Below are 19,058 nucleotides of genomic sequence, written 5' to 3' on the forward strand. Positions count from 1 at the left end.
CTTCTCCAGGAACTTCTCGGAGCGGAGTCCATCCCCTGGGCACAGCCCCCTCCGAGTGCTGCAGCGTGGGTCACTGTGCCACGGGCTCAGTCCTGCCAGGACAGGCTGCTCCAGCGGGGCCCCTCTGCCCGCGGGCTCACAGCCTCCTCTCAGGCATCGCCGAGCTCCAGCCCGGCTCCTGCAGGGGCTGCAGGGGATCTCCGCATCTCCATGGACCCGCAGGGGGATTGTGGCAGTCCAGGGCGTCGCTTTGGCTGCCCTGAAGTCCTGGGTCCCTGGCAGGGGTCAGGAACCCCCCTGTACAGACCCCCCATAGACACTGTCTCTGATCTCTGTCGATGGAAAAGAGTTTTCAATCTTACAGGATGAATTACAAGCTCTGTTTGATATAAGTAATAAGAAAGTATGGCACGTGTGCAAAAGTAAAATTTTAGGGTTCTCGATAAGGGGCCCAAAGGGGACAAGATGGAAGAAATTGCATGTGTCTTGTCCTTTTTCTTCTTCATGCCCTCCATGTTTCACTGTAGTTTTGGCATTTTTCTGTTGGTTTAGGCTGGGGACACACTGTTCAACGTAGGTGACAGATATTGGCACATTATTGTAAATATAGCACAGGGAGTTTCTGGTATTTAATGTTTGTAACATCCCACTGAGGACAGAGCCCCACACGCTGCCCTGCAGGACAGAGCTGCGGCAGGGCAGCAGAACATGTTAGAGATAAACAGAATAAACAACCTTGAAAACCAGCACAGACGATTTATTACTTCTTCTTTGGCAGCAGGGCTGACAGAGACTTCCTACAATCTTGGAATCATCAATACCACAGATTCCAACAGGGGATCTCTGCATCCCCATGGATCTGCAGGAGGATTTCTGCAGCCCTATTGTAATATATGTTATGGAATTATTCGTGCTTACGTAAAGTGTACAGGTAATAAGTTGTGCTTGTATAAAAATATTCTTAAAGTTATAAAAGACCACAAGCTGCAGCCGGGGAAAGATTGCAAAACCACAGATGGCAGCAGACAGAAAGTCCTAATACACAAAAGAAAATTTCCACCAGAACCGGCAGAATTTCACCAAAGAGCTGGGCATTTTGCACAGAACCGCCGGAATCACACACAAAAATTCGGGAATTTCGCGCAGACCCGCCCGGATGGCGAATCCCGGAGCCGCCCGCAGCGCACCCCGCACGGCGGGGGCGGGTCCCGCCCCTCGCAGCCCTCACCTGCCGCCCAGGTGAGCTGGTGCGGCTCGGCCGAGGTGTTTTGTGCCACTGCGGGAAGGCGTTCTCGCAGCGCAGCGCGAGCGGCGCCTGAACCCGCACCTGGGCCCGCGGCCTTCACCTGCGCGCAGCGCCGCGAGCGCTTCGGGATGAAACAGCGCTGCCGAGACATGGAACCCACCCTGGGCTGCGGCCCTGCACCCGCAGCACCTGCGAACGCACCTTCGTGTGGAGGGACGGCTTCGTCAGGCACCGGGACACCTGTGCGGGGACAGCTGGCACACCTGAGTGACACCTGGGTGACACATGGCACACCTGAGTGACACCTGAGTGACCCCTGAGCAACACCTGAGCAACACCTGGCACACCTGAGTGACACCTGGCACACCTAAGTGACACCTGAGTGACACCTGGCACACCTGAGTGACACCTGAGTGACACATGGCACACCTGAGTGACACCTGGGTGACACCTGAGCGACACCTGGCACACCTGACACCTGAGTGACACCTGAGTGACACCTGGCACACCTGAGTGACACCTGGGTGACACATGGTACACCTGAGTGACACCTGAGTGACACCTGAGTGACCCCTGAGCAACACCTGAGCCACATCTGAGTGACACCTGAGTGAAACCTGAGCCACATCTGAGTGACACCTGGCACACCTGGACACAGGTACATCACACCTCAGTAACACCTGAGTAACACCTGGGTGACACCTGGGCACAGGTAATGTTACAGCTAGGGACGGATGTCACACCTTGGCACAGGTGATGTCACACCTGGGTGGGTGCAGGGACACAGAGCCACCTGTGCAGGGACACGGTGATGTCACGTGCGTGACATTATCACATCTGGGGGATGAGACACCTGGGGACGGGGGGAACATCACAGCTGGTGAGGTGACATCACACCTGGTGTAGTGACATCACACCTGGTGGAGTTGGTGACATCACACCTGGTGGGCTGGAGAGGTGACAGGGGAGGGGACAGGTGGGCACGACAGTGATGTCACGCCCAGATGAGCCTGGAGGTCACACATCTGGATGATGTCACAGCTGGGCAGGAGGGGTGTGTGGACAGGTGATGTCATGGCCGGGTGAGCTGGTGATGTCACACCTGGGTGGGGGTGAGGTCATAACCAGGTGACACCACACCTGAGTGGAGAGGTGATGTCACACCTGGGTAGGTGGGTGATGTCATAACCAGGTGACATCACACCTGGATAACCAGGTCCCACCCACACCTGGGCACCTGGACCCTCACACCTGCTTTCCTCTCACCTGGATCCCTCATACCTGAGTCCCAGCCCACCCAGATGTTGGGGTGCCTGCCCACCTGGATCACCAGTTCCCAGAACACCTGGGCATCTGCACCCCGCCCAGACACACCTGGATCCACCCAGGACACCAGGATTCCTCCAAAAAACACCTGGAGCCATGGAGGAACACCTGGAACTGCCCCCAGGATACCTGAGACCCCTCCCAGGCACACCTGGATGCTTCCTGAACACAGCAGGAACCCCCAGGCACACCTGGATCCTCCTGAATAACACCTGGGACACGCCCAAAAACACCTGGAAATGCCTCAGGGACACCTGGATCACCCCTGGGACATCTGAACCTCCCTCAAGGACACCTGGATCCCCCCAAAAACCACCTGGGCCCACCCAAAACCCACTTGGACCCACCCAGGAACACTTGGGGCCCCCCAAACTCATTTGGACCCCCCCCAAAGCCCACCTAGAACCCCCCAAAATCCCACCTGGCCCCTCCCCCGTGAAATCACAGGTGTGGTCCTGCTCCCCCACTCCCCCGGGTTTGAATTTTTGGGTCGATTTGTGGCGATTCTTGGTTTCCATTGATAAAACTATCTACTCAGGGGCGGGGCCAAGGCTGATCGGGGCGGGGCCTCAGGAGGGGCGGGGCCAGAACGCGGAGCTGGGAATGGGGAGGGGCGGGGCCTGAGGGGGCGGGGCGCTCGGTGGGCGTGTCCAGCAGCGAGGGGCGGGGCTAAAACACGGGGCGGGGCCCAAGGGGGCGGGGTCAGTGTCTGGGGGTTCGTCCTGCCCCCACCCACCCCCCCAAATTCCCCCAGACCCTCCCTCACCGCCCCTCCCCCACCCATGGGACACACCCCGAAACCTCCCCAGCCCCTCCCCCCTCGGTCCCCCGGAGCTGTTTTCACCTGGGAACCCCCAAATCTTTGGGAATTCTCACCTGGGACACCCTAAAGCTCACCTGCACCCCTCCAAAATCTCCTCAGGACCCTGCAAACCTCACCTGGGACCCCCAAACCTCACCTGGAACCCCCCAAACTCTCACCTGAGACCCCCAAACTTCTCCTGGGACCCCCAGACCTCACCTGGCCAGCTGGGAAACCACAAATCATTGGGAATTCTCCTCTGGGACCCTCCAAACCCTCACCTGGGACCCCCTAAAGCTCACCTAGGACTTCCCCAAAATCTCCTCAGGACTCCCCAAAAGCGGCCAAAGGTGGGGCGGGGCCGGGGCGATGATGTCACCTCTTCCTGTTTTCCCTCCCCAGCCATGTTCCCGCGTGTCCCCAAGTGTCCCCGGCCGTGTCCCCTCCCCGGAGTGTCCCCAGCGGCCATGGAGCCCCACGAGGTGCGACAATCCCGGCTTGGGGGCGGGAGGGGACTGGGGGCACACGGGTGGCAGAGGGACAGAGGCGTGGCAGGAGGGGACAGTGGGGACACGGGGGGGGGCAGAGGGGTGGAGGGGACTGAAGGTGGCAGGAGGGAACAGGGAGGGACAGTGGGGGATGAGGGGGTGGCAAAGGGACAAAGGGGACAGCAGAGCCCTCCAGGGAGGGGACAATGGAACCCTGGGAGGGCACAGGGGCCACTGTAGGAGGCCACAAGTGCCACCAGGTCCCTGACACCTCCCTTGTCCCCTCCCAAGCTGTCCCCCCACCAGCTGCTGGAGGCGATGGTGGCCGTGGTGGCCACACTGGGCAAGCTGGTGGCCACCCTGAGAGAACTGACGGCCACCGTGGCCAGGCCGCACAGGGACGTGCTGCTGGCCGTGTCCCCAGAGTTCCTGCGGGTGGCTGTGGGGACCTTGATCTTTCACCTCCAGGACTACCTGTGCCACCGCCCTGTCCCCTCCCTGGGCCACCACCCTGTCCCACCTCGGGGACACCCCAGGGACCACCTGGGCCGATGTGAGAGCCCTGGCCAGTGCCTGGCAGTGTGTGCTGGACAGGCTCATGGACAGCTGGGCCCGGCTGGCCAAGGGGGCCACCAAGCTCCGCGACGCCTGCAGGGATGCGGCCATCAGGAGCGGACAGCGGCTGGAGCTGCACCTGGGGCTGCTGGGGGACTTGGTGTCCGCGTGTGACGAAGCCACCGCGTTCCCTCGGGAGCTGCAGCGCCGGCTCGGGGACATCGAGGCTGCCCTGGAGGGGACAATGGAGGTGTCCCCTGATTTCCGTGTGGCCTTGGTGGCCACAGTGGCCAAGGCTGAGCAGCTGTGGGAGGCCAGTGCCCGCCTGGCCACGCATCACCTGCTGGGGACACTTGGGGACATCAACACCCTCTTCTTCTGTCCCTCTCCTGGCCACGGTGGCCGCGTGGTGGCCGAGCAGTGCCAAAGAGCCATGGAGGACATCCCGAGGCTGCTATGCACAGAGCAACATCACCACTGGGCTGTAATCAGGCCGGTGTCACCTCTGCAGAGACTCGGGGACATCCTGAGGGCACTTTGGGAGCACTTGGGGACACTTTGGGAAGGCGTCTGGCGACGCTGGTGGGGGCAGGGGGGTGAACGAGCCTCCCCTCAGTGCCTTGCAGGAGACCCGGCTGGGATTTGGGGGCCGGGGGGGTCCCCAGGCAGCCCCCGCTGCTGAGCACTGACCCTGCCCAGGGGGGTGCCAGGACCCCCCAAAAACCGCACCCGCACCCCCTTCAGTGCCCCCGAACCCCGTCGAGCCCTGACCCCCCCTCACCGGGCACTGGGACGAGTGGAAACCCTCCCTCGGTTTTCTGGTGGTCGAGATGACCCCGAGATTGTGAAAAGTCCTTTTCTCCCAGCCCACGCGGGCAGAGAAGGAGTCGAGATGTGGAGCTTTGCTTCTCAGGGCCGTTTATTTTCCCTTGTCTCTAACACGCTTTGTCTGCTCTGCTGAGCTCTGTCTGGCAGCTCGGTCTGTGGCAGCCTCCCTGCCCTCAGGGCGCTGTTTGCCTTTTACACTAAAAACTACCTGTACTGTGTTTACATTAACGTGCCAATATCTATCATTTATGTTGGACAGTGAATAGAATAGTGTCATCATCTCAGCAAGACATGGAGGGCAAGAAGAAGGAGCAGAAAGTCAGGACACGCCCAAATCCCTCCATCTTCTTCCCTTAAACCCCGTATTGTAAAACCCTAAAATTTTACTTTTCCACCCTGTGTTAATTCACCTACCACGCTACTCAAACCCTTGTATTTTGTAATTCCTCATACAAAGTTGGCAATTTTCTCCAGGGGCTAAAACCAAAGCCACTGTTGTTCTTGACACCGTGCCAAGGTCTCTGAGCCCACTGCCAGGGTCTCGAGCCATCCTGGCAGCCAGAGGAATGTCCTGGATTCCAACACCCCCCAATTACCGAGCAGTGGGAGCCCCCCGGCAACTGCCCCCCCCTCACCAAGCACCAGGATAGGGACCGGACCCCCCTCAAAATCTGGGAACCCCCCAGGCACCGGGACAACCCCGGCAGCAAAACCCCCATGCACCGGGACAGGGACCGGGCCCCCCTCGTGCTCCGACCCCCCCAAGCACTGGGCCTGGATTCCCCTTTGTGTCCCCCACCCATGACGGAGGTTCCATCCCCTCCCCTTTGATCCCCCCAGAGCTGTGGGACTCCCAGGAACAGTGCTGTGACTGGGGGGGACCCCAAGCACTGAGGGGGCTTGGGGGGTTCACCAGCACCAGGGGAGTCCCTTAGGGTTTGGTCTCTTCCCCAACCCCCACCCGCCCCGTTATCTCCCAGGACCCCCTGTTATAATCAGGGTCTCCCCCAGTTTACTGGGACCCCCTCAATACCTGCTTCCCCTGTTCACCGATCCCCCCAAAAGCACTGGGACCCCCCGAGCCATGAGCCCCCCCAGTGCACCAGGACCCCCCACTCACCTCCCATCCCCCATCCATGGGAACCCACCAAAATCACAGCAGCACAAGGAGAAAAAGCCAACACCTTCCCCACACCCAACAGGGATCACCAGGACCACGGATCATCAGGGCTCTGCCCAACGGGGGTCACTGGGGATCATCCAGGCCTGATCCTCCCATGGGGGATGGAGCTGCAGCAGCACACCAAGCTCTTCCCTCACTCCAAGCTCTTCCCTCACTCTGAGCACTTACAGGGCTTCCCTTAGTGGTGCCTCTGTTGGTGCTGGGTCAAGTTTGAGCTCATGGAGAAGTTCTTCTCACACTTCCCACACTTGTAGGGCCTCTCCCCGGTGTGGATGCGCTGGTGCTCAGTGAGGTGGGAGTTTCGCTTGAAGCCCTTCCCGCAGTCGGGGCAGCGGTAGGGCCTCTCCTCTGTGTGAATCCGCTCATGTAGGAGGACACTGGAGCTGGTCCGAAACCTCTTCCCACACTCCCCACACTCGTAGGGCCTCTCCCCAGTGTGGATGCGCTGGTGTGTTCTAAAGTCTGAGCTCCACCGAAACCTCTCCCCACATTCCAAGCACTCATAGGGCCGTTCCCCAGTGTGGATCACCTGGTGCTCGATCAGGCCAGACCTGTGTCTGAAGCTCTTCCCACACTTCCCACACTCGTAGGGCCTCTCCCCGGTGTGGATGCGCCGGTGCACGGTGAGGCTGAAGTTTCGCTTGAAGCCCTTCCCGCAGTCAGGGCAGCGGTAGGGCCTCCCCTCTGTGTGAATCCGCTCATGTACGAGGAGACTGGAGCTGGTCTGAAACGCCTTCCCACACTCCCCACACTTGTAGGGCCTCTCCCCAGTGTGGATGCGCTGGTGTCTTCTCAGGTGTGACCTCCTCCCAAAGCTCTTCCCACATTCCAAGCACTCATAGGGCCGTTCCCCAGTGTGGATCACCTGGTGCTCAGTCAGGCCAGACCTGTCTTTGAAACCCTTCCCACACTTCCCACACTCGTAGGGCCTCTCCCCAGTGTGGATGCGCCGGTGCACGGTGAGGCTGGAGTTGTGCTTGAAGCCCTTCCCGCAGTCGGGGCAGCGGAAGGGCCTCTCCTCTGTGTGACTCTGCTCATGAAGGAGGAGATGGGAGCTGGTCCGAAACCTCTTCCCACACTCCCCACACTCGTAGGGCCTCTCCCCAGTGTGGATCCTCTGGTGCTCGATCAGGTTGGAGCTCCAGGTGAAACCCTTCCCACATTCCAAGCACTTGTGGGGCTTCTCCCTGCCATGAGGCTTCTCCACCAGCTCCGAGCTCTGCCTGGATCTCCGCCCGCCTTCCTGGCTCAGGGGGACTCTTTCCTCCCCGCAGCTCCCTGGGCTGGGTTTGCAGCTCCTCCTCCTGCAGCATCTCCGGGGCTTTTCCTCCTCCTCCATCCAGCCACACCCTGGCAATGACAAATCCTGGTTAGAGGGAAAAACAAGAGAAGAGCTGCTTGGACTGGAGGTTCCGCCTTACCCAAGTTCATCCCTGGAAGTCATTTGGAATCTTGTATCTGTAAGAACCTCCAAAACACCAAGATTCAGCCCAAAAATCCCACAAACTTCAAGACACAAATCAAAAACTCCCTGAACATCACAAGTCAGCAAACACCTCCTCTAAAAGATAAAGATTCAGCTCCCATATAAAAGCAAAGCACCAACATTTAGCCCAAGAAAGCTCAGAAACACCAAGATTCACCCCGTGAAAATTGTGGATCCCCCTCCACAGTCACCTGCTGCATGTGAGGGGAGCAGCACTCCTGGGGCTGGGGGGAGGCTGCAGACACAGGGAGGGGTGGAACCTTCTGCTGCTTCCTCTTCCTGCTCCTCCTCCTCCTGCTGTGTCTCTGCTCTTCCTCACACTCCTCTTCCTCCTGCTATTCCTCCTTCTCCTGCATAATCCCACCCTCTCCTGCCACCTGCATCGTTTGACCATTCTGTTCCTCAAGCCTGCTTCTCCTTCCCTTCTCCTCCTGCCCCCAGGCCCAGCACCCACTGCCGGCTCCCTCTTCCCCCCACACCCACAGCATCCCAGCGCAGGGGCAGGGATGGAGCTGGGGCTGGTCGGGCTGGGGCAGCGCTGGGCTCTCGGCCGCTCCCGCCCGCACTCGGTCCCCACTGCAGCCGCTCCCGCCAGGACAGCGCGGGGGGGCCCGGCCTTGGCGCTGCCCCACTCCCACCTCCCCAAATTCCCCTCGCGGGGCCATGGGGCCGAGGGGGGGCGCAGGTGGGTCCAGGTGGGGAAAGCTGAGATAACTTTAAGAGTGGGTCCCCAAGAAGATTAAGAATTGGAATTTGTGGTAGACACTGGGGCAGAAAGAACTTTTCTGTTAAATATTCCATAAGGTTATAGTGTAAGCAAAGATACTCTAAAAGTAATAGGAGCAAAAGGAGAGAGTTTCACAGTACCCGTTATTAAAAATGTGGCAACAGAGGGAGAAACTAGATTTTGGATGAGGGATGTTTTCTTGGTCCCAGGGGAAGGTAGCAATTTACTGGAACAAGATTTACAAGTGAAATTAGGAATAGGGGTTGTTCCAGAAGATGGGAAGATGACAGCTAGACTTTTAAAACTAGGCCAGGAGGATGGAAGAAGAATTAACAAGGAAGTTTGGGCTGGGGAGGGAAATAGGGGAAGATTAAATATTGACCCCATAAAGATTACAATTGAAGAAAAAAAAATTGTCCCATACGTGTACGGCAGTATCCTGTATCTTTAGAAGGACGGGAATGTTTAAAGCCAGTAATAGAAGGACTAATAAAGGATGGGACATTAGAACCTTGTATGTCTCCCCATAATACCCCAATACTCCCAGTAAAGAAGCCTGATGGGAGCTATAGACTGGTACAAGACTTAAGGGAGGTTAACAAAAGAACTCAGACCCGCTATCCAGTGGTACCAAATCCTTATACTCTTTTCAGTAAAGTTCCTCCCCAGCATCAGTGGTTTAGTGTAGTGGACCTTAAAGATGCCTTTTGGGCTTGCCCATTAGCCCAGGAGAGCAAGTTATCTTTGCTTTTGAATGGAAGGACCCACTAACTGGGAGAAAACAGCAATTAAGATGGACAAAACTACCACAGGGGTTTACAGAATCCTCAAACTTATTTGGACAAGCTTTAGAAACAATACTACAAACTTTCTCCACTCCCCCTGGAATGCAAGTTATCTAATGTATAGATCATCTTTTGCTTTCTGGGGAAGCTGAAGCTGAAGTTAGAGAGGCTACTATAAAGCTTTTGAATTTTCTTGGGGAAAAAGGATTAAAGGTATCAAAAGGGAAGCTGCAATTTGTAGAATCAGAGGTAAAATATCTTGGACACTTGATTAGGGAGGGTAGTTGAAAGCTCAACCCAGAATGAAACACAGGGATTCTATCCCTTCCCCCTCCCCCTTCAAAGGGGGAAATCAGAAAGATACTCAGATTATTGGGATATTATAAATTGTGGATTGAAGGATATACACAGGCAGTAAAATTTTTGAATAAAAAAACTGACAAAGGGAGACGATATAAAATGGACCAAAAAGGATAATGAAAAACTAAGAAAAATGAAGTTAAAACTAGCCCCAATATCAACTTTAAGCTTACCTGCACTAGCAAAACCCTTTCATCTGTATGTAAATGAAGAAAAGGGGGTAGTTCAAAATAGGGTTTTGTTTCAAGAGTGGGGAGGAGTAAAGAGACCCGTGGCTTATTTATCAAAGATGTGGGATCCAGTAAATCAAGGCTGGCCAGTGTGTATTCAAGCTACAGCAACTTCTGCAATCCTGGTAGAGGAAAGTCATAAACTGACTTTTGGAGGTAAATTAATTGCATGCACACCTCATGCAGTATGAAATTTCTTCCAATTTGCACTGTGATTTTTATCTTGAAATACATAACTTACTGTACCCTAGGATTGAAAAACTAGTTTACAGCTGTGACATAGCAAAACCTGCTATTAATTTGAGTCAATGCAGGCTATTCAATCAAGTGCTCTCAGTGTGTCAAGTTAAACTAAAGGTAATACCAGCTGCTTGGTAAGTCAATGAGAAATATTTTTCCTTCCAACCAGTCCTTTTTCATGTACCCAAATGTGTTCGGCTTTCTTAGTTTTTTTGTTTTGTTTGTTTGCTAGTTTTTCTGGAAGTGCTAACTACTTGCAGTGTATCTAGAACAGCAAATAAAATTGTGCATACAAAACACTTGTAAAAAAATAGGGCTCATTTTTTCCCACAATGGGAGGTGGCTACATATAGAAAAAGGAAACCTACAAAGCTAGATGAAGAAAAATTTCAGTATCTTCTACTGTAAACTGTTAATTTGTTACTTTCAGAATCACAGTGGGTGTGTGACACAGACATATGAAAAAGATGGTGAGGGAGATCTCTGTTTACTATGGTTTCCTATTTCTTGAATGAGTTAGAGAGCTATGAAGCAATTGTGATTCCTTGTGTGGATTACCCAGGCCTGCAGGGAGGGCTTGGCCATGGTTCCCTCTGTGCTGCAGGCAGCCCTGCAGCGTGGCAGCAGTGGCTTGCCTCTGGTGAGTTTGCAGGCAGGGTGCTCCAGCACTGCAGTGCTCAGGGGCAGTTTCCTATGTTGACATCAAAGTTTAAATTCAGGAGTGCCTCTTCCCATCCAGTTATTGTTTGTACCGTAGAAACCTCTTCAGAGAGTGTTTCCTGGCAGTCAAAAAGAGAGTATTGCAGAGATAAATTCCTTATTTGCCGTCTCCCCCAGTGTATCCACATTTTGTCTATTCCCTCTTCAAATTATAGATTGGTAAAACTCATGCTCTGTGTCCTCAGATGCCCTTCCCAAATCAAACCTTGGCTTCTTTGCAAATTATATTGCATGAACAAGGATTGCCTTAAATTTTTTAGTGCAGGCAAGGTCACTTTGGAAGTAAGTTGTGGTTTACCTTGTTCCTACAACCCTTTCAAGCTTGTGAATGGAAAATTGTGACAGCAAAATAAGTCTTTAGTTTTAGCACTGTCAGCTGTGGGTAGCTGGTAGCCCTTGGTGGAGGGTGCCATGAATTACAGGCCTGCAGAATACATTCAACAAAAGTAATTAAATTTGTAAGGAAGTTGGAAAAGGAGGGAGAGGTGATTGGCAGACTCACCTCTCCAGGATGTAGGACTAATGTTAGAAAGTGGACTGATATTGGAATGTGGATGTTGAAATGTGAAGAGAGAAAAAGAGAGCGAAAGAGAGAGAAAGGAAAAGAGAAAGCGAGAGAGAGAGGGAGAGCGAAATACACCCCAAAGTCCCCATACCGTAGATATTTGTAAATTCTCCCCCATTCCTGCTAGACAGAGTGACAACAAGGGGAGGGGAGTGATGAAGGACAGAGTCAAAACCAAAGCTGTGAAAAACAGGGAGATCGGGACCACCAATACAGATAAGATCAAAGAGAGATAGCTGACTCTCACAAGTGGTTTATTTTTTTAAACAAGACTTCTTTTTTTTCCTTCTGATTTTTGTTATTAAGAAAAGGAGGCTTTTGTTCTGAAGAATGGGTCTGTAAGACTAAAACAGTTAGATGTTCAGTAAAAAGCAAAAACCCAAGAGATGTGATACATCTTGTGTTAAATTTGGGCTAGTCTTTTTTTATTTAACTAATTATAGCTCACAGGAAGAAGAATTGGCCTCTGCAGCAATTAGCAGAGCTGGATACAAGAAGAAGAAGCAGCTATAGAAAAAGTTTTTAGTTAAACCCAGAAAGTTTTGAAGAAAACTAATGGTAAAAGTTAATGCAGAATTGTTTTTCTTTTAACACTGTGCGATTGAGAAGTCCTTTCCAGGTACTACTAAAGCAGCAATCCCAACCATGGAAAAGAGGGTGAATTCATGACAGCAAAATAAAATAATTTGTGAAGAAACGTGAGGAATGGACTATCACATCTAAACCGGGTGATACCAAATTGACTTTCAACCAGGACTGGGTGGTAATGGTTTGGGAAGACCCACATGATCCAAGGCAGGTACAAAGAACAACACCTAACTGAGAAATAAGGCAAAGCTTGCATCACTGGTTCTAAGCCCTGCCTGAATAAGCCCTGAGACGCCTCCGACACCTCCTTGGCAGAGGAACACTGCCACTTCAAACAGGAGGATCGGGAGTGTTTGAGTCAAAGAGTTCTTATAGTCTGGCCTTAGCCTGTGACTTGTACAGGCAAGAAAGGAAATTGCCATCAGTGCTATACTGTATACTTTATGTGATTCATCCCAATACTGGACACGCTAGCTGGGTTACAAGTGAATGTTCAAATTATGGGAATAATTGGTGTTATAGTTCACAAAATCTATGTTCTCGTTGCAAGAGGTATCAGTACTGAATCAATCCCCTAGACAGAGAGAACCCAAACCAACTGAAGTAATAACTCTGTTTTGTAGATGGGAATTATTAGTGCCTGTGGACTGAGAGATACCTGAGGAATGGTGGGAAACCACAGTTAAAAGGTGTCAAAAACAATTTGCCTGGAAATGAGTAAAAAAGGAGTGACAAGGGAAACAGAGGGCAAGCCTGGATTGAGCACTGTACTCACCAGGGAGAAGATCACACGTACCTGCTGTGGGCAGCAACCCCACAGGCAGGGGAGGTGGGGGTATAAGCCATGCCAGACCTCTGTCATTCCTGTTTCTGTCTCTCATTTGTTGTCTTTTCCCTTCTGAGATAGCAGCAAGATCGTGTCACAAATGCTACAGAAAGTGTTACATGTAAAGAAACCAAAGTTCCTTTTTGTTACACACCCCCATGTCAACAGGCACTGTTATAACCCATCCAAATTAAGTACCTGCAGGAAAAAGGGGGAAAATTATCACATTACAAAGAACTTAGGGAAAAGTAGTAATACTTGGGGCATGGAATGTCCAAAAGGAGAGAGATTCATTTGTTTTACATTTGATCTTAGAAATATAGTCCATGATTCGGTAAAGAGACAATTAGTAAACAAAAGGTAAAACAAGCACAGCAGTCTAGCTCTGTATTAACCCCAAATTATATCCTGAGTCATATTAAATGACTCCAAGCAGTTATAGAGAAGATAATAAACAAAGCTGCTCAGGCATTGGAATTAATATTGAGTCTGCAAAGCCAAACATCACCTGCAGTGTGTTAAAATATGTTGGCTTTATGCTATTTATTGGCTAAAGAATGGGGTGTACAGATTGTTGAAAATAGATGGCAATGAGGATGTCATCCTGGAAAAAACAAAGGATATCAGAAAAAAATTATGACCCAGGTATCAGTCCAAATATGGGAAAATAATGTTAAAAACTAGCAGGTGAGGTAATGTATTGAGAATGGGATGAAATTAGGAATTAGGATTCTTCCTTTTACGTGTTACAAGTGTTTTGACATTTCTTCTTTGTTTAATCCCATGTTTTATTTGATTACCAACAGAGTCCAAAGAATGCAAGAGGATAAGAAATATTGCTCAAACCAAATTAATTATAATGATTAAGAGGCGGGATTGTGAAAAATGCATATTTAAGATTGGCTTTTCGCAAATGTTACAATGAATAATATATATGTAATGTTAGAAAGTTATGCTGTATTAATTCCCTTACGTATTGTGTTAAGTGTAGTTTTAGGTTACAACATAATGTTAAAATAGAGATTATGTATGTGGGGGGAGTTCTTTTTAGGAATGAGATGCTCCCTTCCAAGAACACCTAAATCTTCCAAAGGAGAGGAATTTATGGCTTCTTATCAGAAGAAGATAATTTCTTCAGGCCTTGCTCAGACTTGAAGACACCAGGGGATTAAAGGAAACAGTTGACATACAACAGAGTTTCTTGTTTAGAATAGAATGTGTGCATAACCATGAAGGATGTATGAATATGCAACAAGTGTATTGGTTTAAGGGTGATTCCTTTGTTCACAAGTCATGCTTTTCTTGGGACGTCTGTAATTCTTTGCTTTTTATTGTCTTGTAATTGTCCTAACTCCAAAATGTATTACTCTAATTGTATTATTATTTTTATAACCATTTTATTATTATGATACTTATAAAATTTTAAAAACAAAATGATTGAAATTTTTCAAAATTTACAAAACTAGATGAGATTTAAAAGTGACCCTTTAACTCATAAACAATAAATAGATGATTTGAAGGGGAAAAAAAAAGCAGCAGGTTCTGGGGGGGGCACAAGTGAGGCTGCTGAAGGCTGCTGTGGAAGAGAAGCTGCATTCCAGGCACCCAGGAGGAGCTTCAGAAATGCAAATTAACACTGCTGGGGCAAAGTGGGGACAATGTACCTGGCTCTTCTTGCCTGGGGCAGGAATTGGCTGATTCCCTCTGCCCCTCACCCCAAGCTCTGCCTGCTTGCACAGATGGAATCTGCACAGCTGAAGGCAGAGCCCATGCTGAGGATCTCTGACTCTGCAACAGAAATGGCTGAAGCTGCAAAGGGAAACAGCAAATGGAGAATGTTGGGAAAACTTCACTAAAATAAGGGGGGGAACATCCCTCTGCCCACTCCAAGATCTACTGCCTCTGTCTGTGCTGTACAGGGTGTATCAGAGCACTGGGCTTTTGCTATAACAAGTTCAGGAGTAAGAAAAAAAATGGTCAATTGATGCAGCCCCAGTTTGAGGGAGTGCCCAAACATGGGGAAAAGATGAAGGGGCACCAGAACAAATCCTACAACACCATGGACCAGCCCCTGGGAAACAAAATTATTTTGTGGAAAATGCATGTTATATGGCTCTGTGCAGACAGTTACTATATGTATTATGTTATATTGATTAGTTGTGCTGTATTAACATTTTAACAGTATGGTAAATGTAGCTTTAAGGAATGAGAACAACTAAATTCACTCTAGGAACACATAAATTGTCCAGACAAGAGGAATTTATGGTTTTCTTAGTAGAAGTTAATTTCTAGTTAATTTCTGGAGGATGCCGTGGGGATTAAAAAAAACAGTTGACATACAACAGACAGAGTTTCTTGTTTGAAATAGAATGTATGCATAACCATGAAGGATATATGAATATGCAATAGTGTATTTTTTTAGGGGTGATTCCTTTATTCACAAGGTATGCTTGTTGTGGTTTAAGTGCCCAAGAGAGCATCCAGACATCTATAAGTCTTTGCTTTTTATTGTCATGCAATTGTCCTAACTCTAAATTTTTATTAGTCTAATTGTATTCCTTTTTTTTTAACCATTTTATTACTATTATACTTCTAATATTTTAAAAACCAAGTGATTGGCTTTTCTCACAAATTCATATCAGGAGACAGAGAACCCATTTATCATTTCAATGGCATCATTAGCTTACAAGCTGTCCTCAGAATAAGAACCAACCAGACACCTCCAGCTCCTGACCTTCCTGCCGACCAAGCCATGAAATGAGGAACACAACATTTCACCAGGGGATGGGATCAGGTTATCTGTGTGCAGAAAAAACAGGAGTTTGTGGAAAAGTAAATGACTCAAACTTATATTGGCAAAGAGATGACAAGAGAAAACTTCTAAAAAAGCTAACAAAGGAAATAGGAGAGCAGTTTATGTACTGGTCCAAACATGGAAAGGATGGAAATGAAAGACGGTTCCCCGGCTCCCCAGCAGACCAGGGGTCAAACGAATGCTGCTTCTCCTCTTCTGTGCTGCAGCAACTCTCATCTTTTTACCATGCTCCACACCTTGGCAGTGCAGCTCATCCAGCAGCTGAGCCAGGGCATGCAGGTGGCAGCCAGGCCTCCTGATCCACAAACGGCTACAAAAGGACAGGGAATGAGGGCACCGAGAATAATCCCAAAACCAAAGAGGACCCGGGAAGGACAAAACAGAGTCAAGGAGTGAATCTGCCTGGAGATAGGGCCGGGCACTTGTAGATAAGGAAGCAAGGCGAGAAAAAATCAGTTCCAATAAATGTTAGAAATTGACCCAGACAGCTGCTCAAAGTCCCGCTACATTCCCGAACTTCGAGGAGAAGAACAAAGACTTAACAGAGCCATGAATATCGGCTGTTCTACAAAAGGAGGGTGCACATTAACGAGGACAGGCTCCAGGCGCATCGGGAAGTCGGAACCTTCCAAGGAACTCAGCCGGTGGGCAAAGGCAGAGGGAGATGCGGCCGGGAAAATGAGGATAAAAAGGAGGCTGCGGGCTACAAGCACGGCAGAGAGCGCACGGCAAATGCCCCACGGCCTCTGCCCCTGCTCGGCAATAAAGTCACTTTGACAGGACTCCTCGCTCTCCTCCGGGCACACGAACCTCCGGCGACGGGAATTTCCCCGCCCGCTCCCGGCCGCGGGGCAGCCCCTCTGTCCTACCCACAGCAGCCGGGCCGAGCCAGCGCTGCTCCGGCAGCGGCTCCTGCCCGGCCCCGGCGGGAAGGAGACCGCGGGCAGCCGCTCCCGCAGCGCCCTCAGCCCGGGGCCGGCACGGGCCGGACACGGCACCGGCGAGCCGCCGGAGCCCCCTGCCGCCCCCTCCGCCCGCAGCCAGCCCCGAGCCCCCGCAGAGCCCAGCGCGGCTCCCACCTGCGCCGGGGCCGCCTCCGAGCTCCGCCGCCGCCGCCTCACCGCGCTCCGGCCGCTGCCGCCGCTGCCGGGCCCGCACAGCCGCTCGGCCAATGGCGGCGCTGCGCGGCCACGGCCGCCCTCAGCCCGCCGCCGGGGCCGCGCCGCGCCCCGCTCCCACCAATCAGCGCGCCGCAACCGCGACTGACGGCACCGGCGGCCAATGGCAGCGAGCTCGGGGCGGGCTCTGCGCACGGCCCCGCCTCGCCCCGCGCTCTCGGCGCCCCCGGGCTGCGTGAGGGGAAAGCCGGAGATGAGGAACAGCCCCGGCACGGGCCCGGGCCCGAGCCGGGATTGAGCTGCCCACACAAACAAACTTCTCCGCGCCTCCCGCCACGGCTTTCCCGGCCCTGCGCCTCCCGTGCCTCCGCCTCTGCGGGAAGCCCAGGAGCCTCACTTCTCCTGCCCCTCGTTAGTGCATCAGAGCTTCGCTTTGATTTCCCCCGAAAAGGGAAACCTGCCCCAAGCCCTGTGGGTGGGTGGGGCAGGGGAGAGATTTCTGTCAGAAAACTCCAAAGACTCGGAGCAGGAGAAGGAGAAGTCAGTGCAGAGCCTTAAATGCAGCTTTCCCCACGCCTCCCTGCTCCCAGCTGCACCTCCTCCCCCGGCAGGGCAGGAGACAGGGAATGGGGCCATGCTCAGCTCATCCCCCGGGGCTTCTCCCTCTGCTCAGGGACAGGAGTCGTTCCCTGCTGCACCCTGCGCTCTCTCCCGGCCGAGACTTCTCCAGGAACATCTCGGAGCGGAGTCCATCCCCTGGGCACAGCCCCCTCCGAGTGCTGCAGCGTGGGTCACTGTGCCACGGGCTCAGTCCTGCCAGGACAGGCTGCTCCAGCGGGGCCCCTCTGCCCGCGGGCTCACAGCCTCCTCTCAGGCATCGCCGAGCTCCAGCCCGGCTCCTGCAGGGGCTGCAGGGGATCTCTGCACCCCCATGGACCTGCAGGGGATCTCTGCGGTCTCATTGTAATATATGTTATTGAATAATTCGTGCTTTTGTAAAATATACATCATGTCAGTTGTGCTTGTAGAAAAAGATTCTTAAAGTTTTAAATGACCAGTGGCTGCAGCCGGGGCTGGAGGCACCACAGTTGGCAGAGAAAGAAAGACCTAATTTACAAATGAAAAAAGGTGTCTCCGTGCAGAGATGGGCCCTTTCCGGGGACAATCCAGGAGACTCCCAACGTTTAACCCCTGGTCTGCCGGGGAGGCAGGAAACCAGGCACACGGGCATCCCGCCCTTGCAGCTTCTGAGGAGGCTGCTGGGCTGTGCTTCAGCAGAGGAGATGGAATGTGGCTTACCACTCTGCCCTTCTCTAAAAACGGAGAATGGGTTGGGGGGTTTGGGCTCTGAGCACACAGCAGCCTCGCCCAGGCACAGGCCGTGGTGGGACAGGGGCACAGGAGCCTTCTGTGACTGACCGTGGCTCTCTGGTTTCTCTCTGCAGGCTGCCAGCTCCTCACACCATGGAAACGGCCCCGCTCGGCCTGCCAGTCTGGGAGGGCTGGAGGGCTGTGGGTACTCATTTGCTATCAAAAATAAATTGTGTTTTTTTGACATTGTCATCATCAGAACATTTCTTTCATCCTTTTCCAAGCTTTTGGCCCCACTTCCTCCAGGGTAATATTTTTGTGTCTTTCCTCAGGCAGTTGATGGCATTTGGCAGGGGGGGTTAAGCAATGTGGAAAGTTCAACAACAGCTCCAGTTGCCAACTGCAGCAGCCCCTTCAGGAGCCCTGAGCTGCCAGCGAGGTCCACGTGTGCCTTGCAAAAGGGATTGGTTTGCAGAGATGGGGTTGTTGCCCTGCTGCAAAAGCTGGGAGCAGATCAGAAGTGGCAAAATGCCATTTTGGCTCAACCCCCACCCAGGTTCTTTATCTTTTCCCTCTGTGATAGGCAGACAGGGCTGGATCCAGCGAGGTTCAAGTTCTGGGTGCTCCCTGGCACCAAAGGGATCAAGTAAACTCTTGTATGCAGTGACTGCAATAGGGCTACTGAAGGAAAAAAGGGACTGTCACGAGATGGGGAATCCTTCTTGTCTCCTTTGTCTCCCCAGGAGCCCCTTGGGAAGGGAAATGCCCACACGGGTTTATCTGACTCCTTCCCAGTGTGGGCCAGGGCCAAAAGTGAAGATGATAAAAAAAGTTGCAGACTTCCCATTCTTTAGGAATC

At 52.2% G+C, this 19,058-nt stretch overlaps 2 protein-coding genes across 2 annotated transcripts in view; both read right to left on the reverse strand.

The window, feature by feature from the left end:
* Positions 1-19,058, reverse strand: part of LOC146764273 (uncharacterized) — a 189,633-nt gene that overhangs the window by 55,298 nt on the left and 115,277 nt on the right. The window lies entirely within an intron of this gene.
* Positions 5,319-8,338, reverse strand: LOC146764275 (uncharacterized). The gene has a single exon (XM_085565281.1). It carries the CDS (start codon positions 7,765-7,767, stop codon positions 6,607-6,609), a length of 1,161 nt encoding a protein of 386 aa, XP_085421407.1. The 5' UTR covers positions 7,768-8,338; the 3' UTR covers positions 5,319-6,606.

This window comes from Lonchura striata, chromosome 35 (assembly GCF_050655825.1).
Source record: "Lonchura striata isolate lonStrDom1 chromosome 35, ASM5065582v1, whole genome shotgun sequence".
NCBI classification, from domain to species: Eukaryota; Metazoa; Chordata; class Aves; order Passeriformes; family Estrildidae; genus Lonchura; species Lonchura striata.